This window comes from Colletotrichum gloeosporioides, assembly GCF_011800055.1.
Source record: "Colletotrichum gloeosporioides strain Lc1 chromosome Unknown consensus_45, whole genome shotgun sequence".
In the NCBI taxonomy this organism is placed as follows: domain Eukaryota; kingdom Fungi; phylum Ascomycota; class Sordariomycetes; order Glomerellales; family Glomerellaceae; genus Colletotrichum; species Colletotrichum gloeosporioides.
In genome coordinates this window covers 51734-63794 of record NW_025544690.1, presented here as the reverse complement: position 1 = coordinate 63794, position 12061 = coordinate 51734, and the positions used below count along the sequence as shown (strand labels likewise).

Sequence of the window (12061 nt, the reverse complement as noted above, 5' to 3'; positions counted from 1 at the left end):
CATTCCGAGTGAGTGGAGACTCGCGTGCTGGGGGTGGTGTTGACTCCCTCCTTCGACAATGGGTCGACTGGAGTTGCAACGCTCGTAGCTAGGTTTCCTAGAGTCAGAAGCATAGCCACGGCATGACATGACGGTCTAGTCATCGGGAAAACTGCCTTGTTACCGCTGTCAAGCCGGTGGCACTCTGTCGGGAATCGAGATGTGCGACGGGACGAACGATGGGGTCTTCATCCGTAACCCTGGTCGACAGCAGGCCAGACTAGACCAGACCAGGGCATGGCATGGCATGTTTGAACCGTTGCATCGCGTAGGTAAGTGAGCAGCAAGACCTGGCATGCTGTCTAAAAAAGCATGCAGCAGAATGCTGCGTAACTCGTCTCGCTCGAGGGGAAATGCAGAGGTAGCGGGATTGAGACACGCCGGTTGATTCGTGAACCGGGGTGAGAGAAAGAAAACGTTCAGGTGCTAGTGTGGGGGGTTGAGCGGAGACCTATCGGATGGAGAGTTGCGGTGAGGCTGGCGGTATGTCCCGGTGAGGTCAAGGTGCGATTGGCTGGAATGGATGAAGGATGGATGGTTGAATGAATGAATGGTCGCAGGCTTCTGATGTTTGTTCGTGGGGCGGCAAGGAAGGTGGTTGTGGCCAGCTCAAAGTCTGCAACGGTCGGTACGCATATTGGATGGATGGAGGTGAGCGAGGTGAGTGGTGAGTTCGGAGAAGGCAAGGTGTGGAGGCCACATTGAGGCCCGAGATTGCAGTTTGTTAGACTTGAGTGAGATAAAATTGAGTTGGAGCAACCAATGAGTGGTGGTTGAGCGGAAACAACGATTCCTAAGGAGCGAGGTTGTAAGTGTAGAGTGTGATCTGTTGACGATGTTGGGCCGTTGATGTCCGACTAAGGTGCGGATAATTAGAAGCCAAACCAGACGATTGGCTCCGTGGCGGTGGGGTCCGAATTGACGGTCCCCGATTGTTTCCAGTTGTCAGTTGCGACATTGATTGGGCTTTTGGGCTTCGAGGTGGACGACTCAGCTACCCGATCCTGATGCTCGGTGGGCGGAGCCGTGGGAAGCGGGCGGGCGGGATGATGGCTGGCTGTTTTGAGTGCTGAAAAAGGACGCGTTGTATGAATCCATGAGATGAGGAGGCATGATGCAGCCAGCACAGTGCAGTGCAGTTGAGTTGCAGCGCAGCACACGCAGCGGAGAGCAATGGAAATCTGCTGAGCGAGACACAGACAATTGGGAGGCAGGAGTCGGGGGCAGGGACCGGAGAGGGTCCACGTGGTGCGCATGACATGAGCTTCCTGCCATTGCTGGCCTTGATGGACCAGGACATGGAGGCAGGCAGATGCAAGACGCAGGCCAGGGCTTTTTGCATCGTCAGAGGCGCTTGTTTTTTTTTTTTTCCTTTCCTCTCCTCGCCGGTTGTCACGAGGTGGCCCTGCCAGTCGCACTCTGCTGTGTCCAAGAGGCACGGCACGGGATGGAAACTGGGCTTGCCCGCAACGTCGAGGATCCAAACGATGGCTTGAACGGATCGCGTAGCTCTTCGGGCCTGCCACACTTCTCCGTAGGTGGACAAATTGACAAACCCGCACATGCCAAGGGACGGGCAGTGCCTAAATGCTCCTCAGCCGAGACACCGAGATCAGACGTACACACCATCTCTGGTCGGTGAGCGTGTGCCCATTGGCATCTTTGGATGTTGTTGAAGATCATCGGCCGGGCCGTGTCCGTCAAGCTGATATGATGCGACTCCATGAGATTGACGCCTTGTCGTTGGTGTAATGTACTCGGTAGGTAGGTGCCGCTGGCATCAGGCGTCTCATCTGCGAGAGTGCCCGAAACACCTGTCGACATTATGCGCATCGCTTCGCATCTCTCGGAGCAAGTCGCTGTCGCTCTCGTCCATTGCCGAGTTATGTCCTCCTCTAATAAGAGAACCATCCGGATGCCGCCATGGCTGCTTGTCTCTGTCAGTTCCCAAGCGAGGCCTGCTTGTTCCGATCCATCCCATGCAGCTTCATAACAAGTAGGTGACAGGCCGGCCTTGACCCATGAGAACTTGGGGGCCACCGTTACATGTTCAAGTTGAACCGAGCGAACCAGTTGAAGGTAACCCGAAACCCCATAATTCTTTGCTCGATTCAAGCATCTCGTTAAGATCTGAAGTGGATCGCGGGGAGGAAGGGGAAAAGACACAGAACGAGACGAGACGAGAGGAAACAGTAAACGCCGAAGCATACCTTACCAAGTTGAACCAAAAAAACAAAAAGTAAGAAGGTCGGAGGAATAGCGGCGGTCTACCGGCAAGGAATGCCGCCAAAAGTCAGGACCGGTCCTGGTGAGTTCTGACTTCTCACCTGCCAAACGCGACGCTTCACCGTCGACAGAAGTCACTTCCCTGCAGAAGAACAGCACCGGTGTACATAGCCGCCTCCACTGCCCTCGTGCCATGAAAGGAAGACACCCGACTTCAGGTCCAGTGGAAGGTGGAAGGTGGAAGGAGGTACCTGCCTACCCTAGCTTACCTAGGTAGGAGACCCCGCCCGGTGCAGCGCAGCGCAGCGAGCAGGTGCAGCCCGTGGACCGTGGTCATCCCACTCAACTCACCTTGCACCTTCCCACCTTTTGCAGAATGGCGCGTGAGTGTGGATTGTGGATGAGGGAGGTGACCACTAAACAATCACGGTCGGCCACCCTAGACCCTTTCCTCCTGCCCAAGCCGCTTCTTTTTTTCCCCTCCTTCCCCTCCAAGGGTTAGAAAATTTTAAACGGTGCCGGGTCAAGCGCTCCGCTGGGCCTGACAAGAGGAAGAAAGAAAGAAAGAGAGAAAGGAAGAGGGAGGAAAGCAATGCAGCAGCAACGGCAGCATGTACTCGAGATACTCGGGTCGTCAATCGCAGGTGCAGCTGCGCCTCGGCCGCGGCACGGGGCGGGTGCGGCTTCCCTTTGCCGTTGCTCTTGGGCACCTCGATCCCATGCCTTCTTACCTTGCCTTACCTTACCTACCTTACCTTAGTTGACCGTGGTGTCCTTCGTACATAACGTATCCCCCAACGGCAAATGCGTTCTGAGAACGGTGCAGGTGGATTGGCTAGGTTAAAGTGTAGTGCATTGCCTTGGGCTGGGCCGGGCTGCTTCTCGGGCTGGGTCGTGTAACCTTGCAACCTCTTCCTTGCCCAAAGACTTCTAGGCCGTTGCTCCCTCTATCTATCCAGTTGCTTTTTCATCATGAGTGTCGGTATCATTGCCTCCTCTTCATGAACATCAGTAAGCCAGTCAAAGTCCCGGCCCTTATTGCACAACTCATATTGCATCATGCCTCTTGGAACTTAGAAGCATCTGTTTGCTGTCCAGCCTGAGCAGGGAAGAAGCCCAGAGACTCAAGGTGAGGAAAACCTTACCTGAAGAAGAAAGGACGAAAGGACTAACAGACGCAATGCTGGGAAGAGGAGTCCAAGTCCCAGTCCCCATTCCGATACCCACAATCCATTGGATTACAACCCAATTGTCTGCCCTGCAACCGCAGAGTGAAAGCACGAGGACCAGGGACTCTGCGGGGAATCTGTCTGGCTCTTGGTCTCAGCAAGCTCGACGACAGTAATAAGCAACGAGCATCGCAGTAGTCGCAGAAACAACACCAACGCTTTTCCGAGCCACGAGAGACGAAAGACAGAAAAGTCTGACAGAAAGTCAAGGAAAGCAACAAGACCCGACAACGGCGGATTAGTCCAAGACACGACGCAGACCCGCTCCATAAAGTCGCCATCTCTGGACACTTCCGTCGAATCATCAGCATCTCAGTCAGAAACCCAGACCCAAGAACCCAGAACCCAGGATACACAAACAACCCAGACCCCTGCCTTCACCTTTCACCCTCACTCTCACTCACAGTCTTTTGTCTCTGTTTCCCTCCCACCTGTTGCTCCCGTTGTCCATTGCCCCAGCGTGAGAGGTTCACCTTTTTACCGACCCGACATCCATCTTCCTTGTCCGCGTCTGTGTCTCTCACTACCACCCAAGAGGTGCTGTGACCACACCCAATTCGCGCCCCCCGTCGTCACCCTCGTCTCCGTCCCCGTCCCGGCCTGGGCTGACCGGTACCTGGCCCGAAGTACCTATCTTCCGAGCCTTTGCTCCTCGCCATCACTACTACGGTCTACCTACTTGCCGGTGGGAACACTCTCAGCTGGCTACTTTCCTGGCGTACGATAATCCTCACTCACGTACCTTACGCGGATACTTTCTCCATTTCTCCTAGAGAAAGAAAGAGCAAGCGACAGAAAGACGGGACCTACCTAACCTACCTTACCTTACCTTACCTTTCCTTAGCACCTGCCCAGGGTCGCTCCTGCCTTCCTTGCCTCCTTCACCGTGGTTGGCTGGCCTGTGCTTCGTTCGCTCTTTCCCTCTCCGGTACTCGGTGCACGTCCCGGTCCTCTGTGCTGTACATCCCGGGGCAGTACCTACCTTACCTACTGGACGGATACCTTACCTTCCTCACCTAACCATCTTCGTACCTGCGGTACCTACATACCTACCCTTAAATCCTGACCGACCGACCTTATTTTTTATTCGCGGTCCTTGGCCTCGGCCCTCTTCCTCCCACCTTCACACACCTGAAGATCGAATTGAGACGGCCTTCCACCGAAACCAAATTCCCATCTTGTCTATCTTTAACTTCCACGGTCACTGCGGTGCACTCCCCTTGGTTTCTGGCCCTCAATTGCCCTCCCACGGCCTCGGCGCATTCAGTCTCTGTTGGGTTGCTCCCCGCCTCCCAGGACCCGTTTCTTTTACCCCTCACTTTTTCTCTGCTCGCGACCTCGCGTCGGTGAATCTCGGTGGGGCACATCACACAATCTGCCCGACATCGATTCACAGGGCACAAAGAAAAGCCGCGTGAGAGAGAGGAAACAGGACTACTCGCTCTGGCTGAGTGGGATAGAGAGCCGCGCCGGGGATTTACTTCTCTTGCCACCCCGTCGTCTTCTTAATTTCTTTTTTTTTATCCGCCACACGCTCCTACGCCGCAACCACCGCACACCGAGAATGGGTCGAGGGTAGTTGCTGCTGTGACAAAGGGACAAGAAAACACATTTGGCAAGCATGCATCCGGCTCCGAGTCTGGTAGAAGCGCCTCCGAAGAACGGCAGTGAGGAGTCTGGAAACAGACCCCAAACCGCATCGCCTTCAATGTCGCAACATGAATTGCCCCAGTCGGCACAGACTCCGGCGCAACAACAACCGCAGCCGCAACCGCAGCCCTCGCCGCCGCCGCCTCAACAGCAGCAGGCTCAGCAGCAGACTACTCCTCAGCAGCAGCAACCTCAACTCCCTCCGCCGACCCCAGGCCAGTCGGCCTCTCCTCCATTGAGGAAGGACACCAACTCGTCCATCTCAACTCAGGCTACCGCGGCCTCTGCTGCTAGCAACATGTCCGCGGAAACAAACAACACATCGTACAGTGCCGACACCTCTCCTAACTTAACATCCATATTCCATGTCAAGGATGGCTCCGACGTCTCTAACCGGGTCCGCGCGAGCAGGAGGCGAACCGGTCCTTTGTCCCAGCAACAGAGAGAGAAAGCCGCCCTCATTAGAAAGCTCGGCGCGTGTAATGACTGCCGCCGCAGGAGAGTTGCTGTAAGTTATTTTACTGCTCGTCACTCTCATATCGTGTATATCGAGTTGCTCTTCCCTGCTGACAAAACCGTGCCTTTTAAGTGTCATCCCAGCCATCACAACATGACCTGGGAGGATGCCGTCCGAAAATATCACAGGTCTCACAGCCCTACCATTCAGGACATTGCTCCTTCTCTGTCTGCTCAACGGCCCCTTAGTCCTGCGCCTCTCATGAACAGTGTGAAGCCGATGTATCCTCAGGACGCACAGGACATGATGGAAATCGACTCGCCGACGCCGCCAGGACAGCACCGACTGAGTGAATCTCGCATCCGCACGCCGTTGCCGTCGGGCCCGCGCCTGGACAAGCCGCCGATGCTCCCAGGCATCGAAAGCCTGAAGTCTGACCTACAGACTAACGTTTCGAGGATTCTCTCCACCCCCAGCCGTAGTCGCTACTCCAGTGCGCAGGCATTGCTGCTGTACTGGCAGGATGACCCTGATCTCAGTGTCGGAAGCTCGGTCAAAGAGCTTAGCGAAGTCCTCGACCAGTACTACCGATATACGTTTTCAATCTCCCCTATTCCGTCTTCATCCGAGGCTTGTAAAAACCCATGGAGATGGCTTTCACGGAAGATTACAGACTTTGTGGAAGATCGCGACCAGCGCGATGTCTTAAAGATTGTCTATTACAACGGCCATTCATACCTGGATGGCAACCGGGAGATGGTTCTTGCCAGGTGAGTTCCCTGTGTGTGGGTCTTGAGTGATTGCCAACAACCTCCAGCTCCAAGGATGTGGAAAAGGCCGAGACGATCCGGTGGAGCGGCATCCAACAGGTTTTGGAAGAGGCCTGCTCAGATACCCTAATCATCATGGATGCCGCGTTCTTCCCATCTTCCAAGATGCACCGTCAACAAGGTGTCTTGGAGTTGATCGCTGCGGCAGTGTCCGAGGAACATTTCGACGCCCTCGATCGTTGTACTTTCACCAAAGTTCTCACTGAGCACCTGAAGACGCGTGCTTCCCAACGCTATGCGAATCCATTCTCGGCAGCCGAGCTTCACTCAAAGCTGCTTTCGAACTACCCGTCCCTCGTCCAGGACAGAAGTCCGGAAAAGGAGACTATCACGAGCTTTCCCTCACCTCTCCACATGCAAATGTCTGGTAATGCCCGTTTGCCGTCGATTCTCCTGGCTCCGCTCAACATCGGCCCTATGAGGTCGAGTCTGCCCTTCGGCACAGAGGGTCAGCAACTTGTTCTGTCGATTCGGATCGGAGATGACCCCATTGATGTTGATGATTGGACCGAGTGGTTGAGAATGATGCCAGATGGTATCAAGGATGTGAGGGTTGACGGTCCTTACCGACCGGCGAGGTAGTCTACGGACAGCAGTGACAGACCTTTGGAAAGGCACTGCTCGCTAGGCAACTTTTGCTGTCGCTTCATACGTTTACGAGGCGGTTGGTCTTGGCCATAATGACCACTGAAGCGGGCAATGGGGGTCGGTGCAGCTGAGAAGATGGGAAGTTTCATCAGCTTCAGCTGCGTCTCTCCGGCACCCTTGCCGCCTATCCTCGCCCACCTCGACTTCGCGCGCTTATCCGCTATTGGCAGCTATCATGCGTAATGACTATATCATGACACGGCATCACCAGCCGCTCGACAGGTGGAGCAGGCGAAGAGTGTACAAATACGCCGGAGGAGAAAGCCAACGAATCATACATCATGTCACATTTTTACTTTGAGGTGTTTGTCTCGCAAGCGAGGAGTGCAAACGGATACGGGGGACTGGGGAGCATACAGGGTGGCGTCACGTTGGCATTCGCGGCGTCAAGATGCATGGTCTTTTCCTGTCATGAAAGAAGCTTTGCATTAGTGGATATCCCCCAACTCGCTTTAAAGACCGCACTTCTCTCTTCCTCTCGTCTCCAGTTTTCCCCTTCCTGTCTGTCATGATGTGGTTCGTGATGTAATGCTAATGACGGCCGTTCCAGTTTCTAAGCGTCCTAACTCCATTCAACGGAGATTGCCTGTGACGAAAAAGTTTCATACACGAAAAGGTTGTGGTATCAAAAAAAAAAAAAAAAGAAAGTTGTTTTTCCAAACGTTCACATCTCTCAAATAGCCAAGATCATGGCCGCAGCAGCACTGATCAAACCAGCCCAGAAGCTGCCGCTCGCCTTGGCGGCAGGGCTGTTGGCCTCGACGTTGCCGATGATGAAGCCGGGCTCGTAGCTCGCGTCGCGGGTGTCGAGGGTGCCGTTCCAGCAGTACTTTGTGAAGCACGAGGCGCACGCGTCCGGGACGGTCTCCCTGTTGCGCGCCATGCTCCGCGAGAGCATCGCGCAGGCGACGCAGCGGGGCCATTCGGAGTCGAGGGTGGCGTTGCCCTGGGTGGCGGAGTCGTAGCCGTTCTGGATGATGGCGTCGCGCTGGGAGGTCTTGTAGGAGGGGTCGAAGGTGGAGACGTTGGAGTGGGCGACGTAGGGCGCGTTGGGGAGGTAGACGACCAGCGGTGGCACGCGCTGGTTTGCGGAGAGGGAGAAATTGGAGGCGTTGCAGCCGAAGAAGGTCGGGCGCTTGTTGAGGCCGAGGTTGATGAAGGTGTTGGCGTCCGGGACGGGCGGGAAGAGGGTGCCGTTTGCGATGGGCTCGGCGACGCGGTCGTAGGAGGCGCGGAGGGCGGTGCCGTTGGGCCAGTTGAAGTTTGTGTCGGCGGAGGAGTCGACGGCGAAGATTACGTCGACGGCGCGCTCGGGCTGGATGAGCGGGTGGAGGGGGATGTTCTGGAGGTCCTCGCCGCCGTCGACGAGGGAGAGCTGAGACTCCTTGGCGTTGATGTTGGTGGAGGGGTTCCAGCCGAAGAAGGGGTTGGGGACGTATTGAGCGATGTCGTTGTTGTCCTTGTCGAGGGCGTTGAGGAGGGAGGTGAGGGCGGACTGGATGAAGTCGGGGATGCCGGTGGAGGTGAGGTTCTGGAGCATGAACTGGTTGAAGAGGGAGGAGGAGGTGCCCATGACGAAGCCGGCCTGGTCGAAGCCGCGGACGCAGGAGCCGTTGGCGGGGACGGCGCCGCCGGAGAAGTTGGAGGCGAGGAACTCGAGGGGCGCGAAGCCGAAGGCGGTGGGGTCCCAGGTGCCGAGCTCGAAGGGGTTGAACTCGTAGACGGTGGCGTTGAGAGAGATGATGCGCTCGCCGGGGGCGCGGCCGTCGGCGACGAGGATGGGGAAGGGCTGGGCGCCGGACTGGAAGTCGGGGGTGTCGGCGATGGAGGAGAAGGTGTACGAGGGCCCGCCGTCGGTGGCGTTGATGAGCTGGTACGAGAGGGCGCGGCCCCAGTAGTCGGTGATGGAGACCTCGAAGCCCTTGTCCTTGCTGTCGACCTGCTTGGCGACGGTGGCCCAGTAGTCTGCGGTGTTGAGGATGGAGATGCCGGACTCCTTGGGCCCTTGGAAGATGGAGCGGTCGAACTTCCAGACCGCGGAGCCTTGCGAGCCGCGCTGCAGGTCGACCACGGAGGAGAAGTTGTTGGAGTAGAGGGAGCCAACGAGCCAGCCGCCGCCGGAGAGTCCGGCGAGGTAGGTTGCGGACTGGAGGAGGCCGCCGATGCCGCCAGCGGCGGTGGAGTTGGGGGTGCGGGAGTCGGCGGCGGCGAGGAAGCCTGCGCCGTTCATGAGGGCGCGGTAGCCGCCTCCGGAGACGGCTAGGGCGACGTTGGGCAGCTGGGACGGCGAGGAGCGGACGCGGGAAATGTAGGACTGGGCGTCAAAGTTGGGGATGTTTGCGCGGGTGAGGAAGTCGAGCATGGGTTCTACGGTTGCGTTACGGCGGAGGGGCAGCCATGATGTCTCGTTTGGTGAGAGAGTTGCGGCGGAGCGGATTGTGGGACGGGCGGACGGGCAGTCGACGATGGCCGGGGCGTAGCCGCCGGAGGGCGAATCCGGGAGGGCGCGGGGGTCGACGGCACCGAAGGCGAGGCCGGCTGCCATTGGCTTGGCGGGATCGAGGGCCGCTGCTGTGGCTGTCAGAGCCAGCAGGGATGGGAGCAACATTTTGGAGCGTGTGAGATGATTCGCGCCTGGTGGAAGGGGGGTATCTGTGGTGTTCGAGGAGGGGTGATGAGTGAGCGTCCGTGTGAGAGCTGAAAGAAAAAAAGTGAAAAGAAGTTGATGTGAAATAAGGCAAGTGAAGGCCCCTGCAGAAGGAAGAAGAAGGATCGAAGGCAGCGAGAATTGGTAGAAGAAAGATGGAGATGTTCAGCAGTAATAATAGATTTCAATAGTTGTCACCCCCTAGGCGCATGGTGCAGCGGCAGTGCGGTGCGGACGGCTTCGATGGACGGGGATTGTGACCCTTCGGATCCTTCCACGGACCCGTCGCGCTAAGGAGAAGGTTTTTGATTTTTGGTGTCGGTCGGTATGACGTCGAATGTAGATGAGATTGAAGCTCGTCCGGTCTTCCTTGTCGGAGTGCGAGGGAGCCGCAGGTGCAAGCTCTGGGTTGGGTTTGCCTTCTGAATCCGAGAAGGGATGAGATGACCTTATGCTAGCCTATGCTTGGTTGCTTTCTCTCGCGCGGGCGAACGATGCGATTTGATCGGGGCCGAAGGTCCGTTTGGGTGTGTGTGAGTGAGTAGTTGTTGTGTGTTCCTTGTGGTGTGTGGATGTTGAGTGGGTGCTTTGATGAGTCGTCAAAACTCCGATGGATGAGCGGGCTAAGATGAGATTTTAAGCTCAAATGACACTCAGACTCGAGAGGGAATGACTGGCGAAGTTGGAGGAGGTTAAAATAGAGAGGTTTAGTTCAAAGTGATCATCAGGGTCCTTATTTCTCTTATTGCTGGCCGTCAAGCGAAGAATAGAGATAGTGAGACCCAATGTGTGACGGGGTAGACAGAAATGCAACTGCGGCTGCAGGGCAACCAGGCACCTCACGCGACAGTGGGCAGTGGAGTTTGCTGCTCCCAGGGGGCGATTAAGTGATTTGACCCTTCCAGTACGGTGAGAGAGGTTTCATGTGCGAACAGGCGAATGAGGGACGGGAGATGAGCAGCTCGTAAAAAGCCTGTGCTGCCGTGCTGGGCGTTTTCTGGGCAGCTGAAGGGGAGAGGATGAGATGGATGGGGTACGCGGAATTGTGGCTCTGTGAGCGAATGAGAAAAAGATCCCGGATCGCCCGGGTCGGGAGGGTCTAGTAGTGATGATGTGAGGCGAGGATCTTGCGAACAAGTCCCTTATTCGTACGTATGCAGTACGGGGGGATAAGGCTTCCTCGGTAATTTCGTTTTCGATACGGCGCCACACAACGAGCAAAAACGAAGGTCCACGGGAAAGGCGGCCTGGTAGAGCGGTCAAGTGGAGGAAGCTAAGTTCGGACTCGTGGCAATACGCGGAATGAACGGCAAGCTGAGGCAGTTCAGACGAAGGAGGAAATCAAGGTGAAGAGACGCATTAAAAGCCGACGGCGTGTTGGGTCCGGATGATGCAAGGAGACCACAGTGTAAGAAATTAGCATCCGAAAAGGAAACAAGAGGTCACCTCTACTGGCGGCTCTGGTGGGCGCGATGAGGTCAAGCGCCGAACCTGAAGACGGTGCTTGGTGATGGACCAGCTGGACAGCGACGGGGTTCCACGGTCTCGGGTGCGGCGTTTTATGAGACGGAACGTTGGTGAGGTTGGGTGTCCTTGTGCTCGTGCCTGTCCGTGTCTTTTCTGTCGCTGTCTCTCGTTCTCTTCGCATCGATGCAATGGAGAGAACGTCCAACAGAGTTCCGCCTTCAGGTGTCATTCCCTGATCCGGACAGGTGTGACAGGCGCGGAGCCGTGCTGCCCGCAGTTTTCGAACCTGTTCCAACGCTGTCTGTCTTTCTCACCTCGGCGCGTACCCGTATTCGTGCCCTTTGCAGCGTCGCAGCGATGGACGGGTGGATGTGCTGGATAAGACGAGACATTCGTTCGACACAGCAGGGCCAAGAGCGGTGCCTGGAATCGATCTGCGGGACAACGGAGCTGGCGGGGCTGGGCGTTTTCGTCTGTTGCCTGCGCCATCCGCGAAGCTGCTGACGGTGTGTGCCGCAGCAGCAAGACTGATTGACTTGGAGTGCTGGTGGTTGGTTGATTACTCGAAAGGCAGCTCACAGCCATTGAATCACTGTGTCAGCAACCGAGTTGAGCAGTATGACCAGATTCAGAGGCTGATGGTCATATGTGAACTGCAGTCAGCAACACACGTCGTTGGATCTCGCCCGAACAGAGTTGTCAAGCGCGTGCAGGTACTGCGGTAGATGCAAGTGTACTCTACTACTGGAGAGAGGATGGTGGTGACCACACTTTCGCACCCTCGCCTCGCCCTATCGCCTGCATGAGCCTCCCGCGGGCGCCCCAATTGACGGGTCGATCCCGAGCCAGCTACCATCGGAGGTTTACC

At 56.5% G+C, this 12061-nt stretch overlaps 2 protein-coding genes across 2 annotated transcripts; one reads left to right on the top strand and one right to left on the bottom strand.

Annotated features, from left to right (window-relative positions):
- Positions 1-5115: 5115 nt before the first annotated feature.
- Positions 5116-7013, top strand: GCG54_00002003 (uncharacterized protein; the record flags this gene model as incomplete). Its single annotated transcript, XM_045402103.1, has 3 exons — positions 5116-5652; positions 5734-6371; positions 6419-7013. 3 exons carry the CDS (start codon positions 5116-5118, stop codon positions 7011-7013), a joined length of 1770 nt encoding a protein of 589 aa, XP_045264385.1.
- Positions 7014-7752: 739 nt separating this feature from the next.
- Positions 7753-9687, bottom strand: GCG54_00002002 (Lysophospholipase; the record flags this gene model as incomplete). Its single annotated transcript, XM_045402102.1, has 1 exon — positions 7753-9687. The coding sequence occupies one exon, from the start codon at positions 9685-9687 to the stop codon at positions 7753-7755; it is 1935 nt and encodes a 644-aa protein (XP_045264384.1).
- Positions 9688-12061: the final 2374 nt, after the last annotated feature.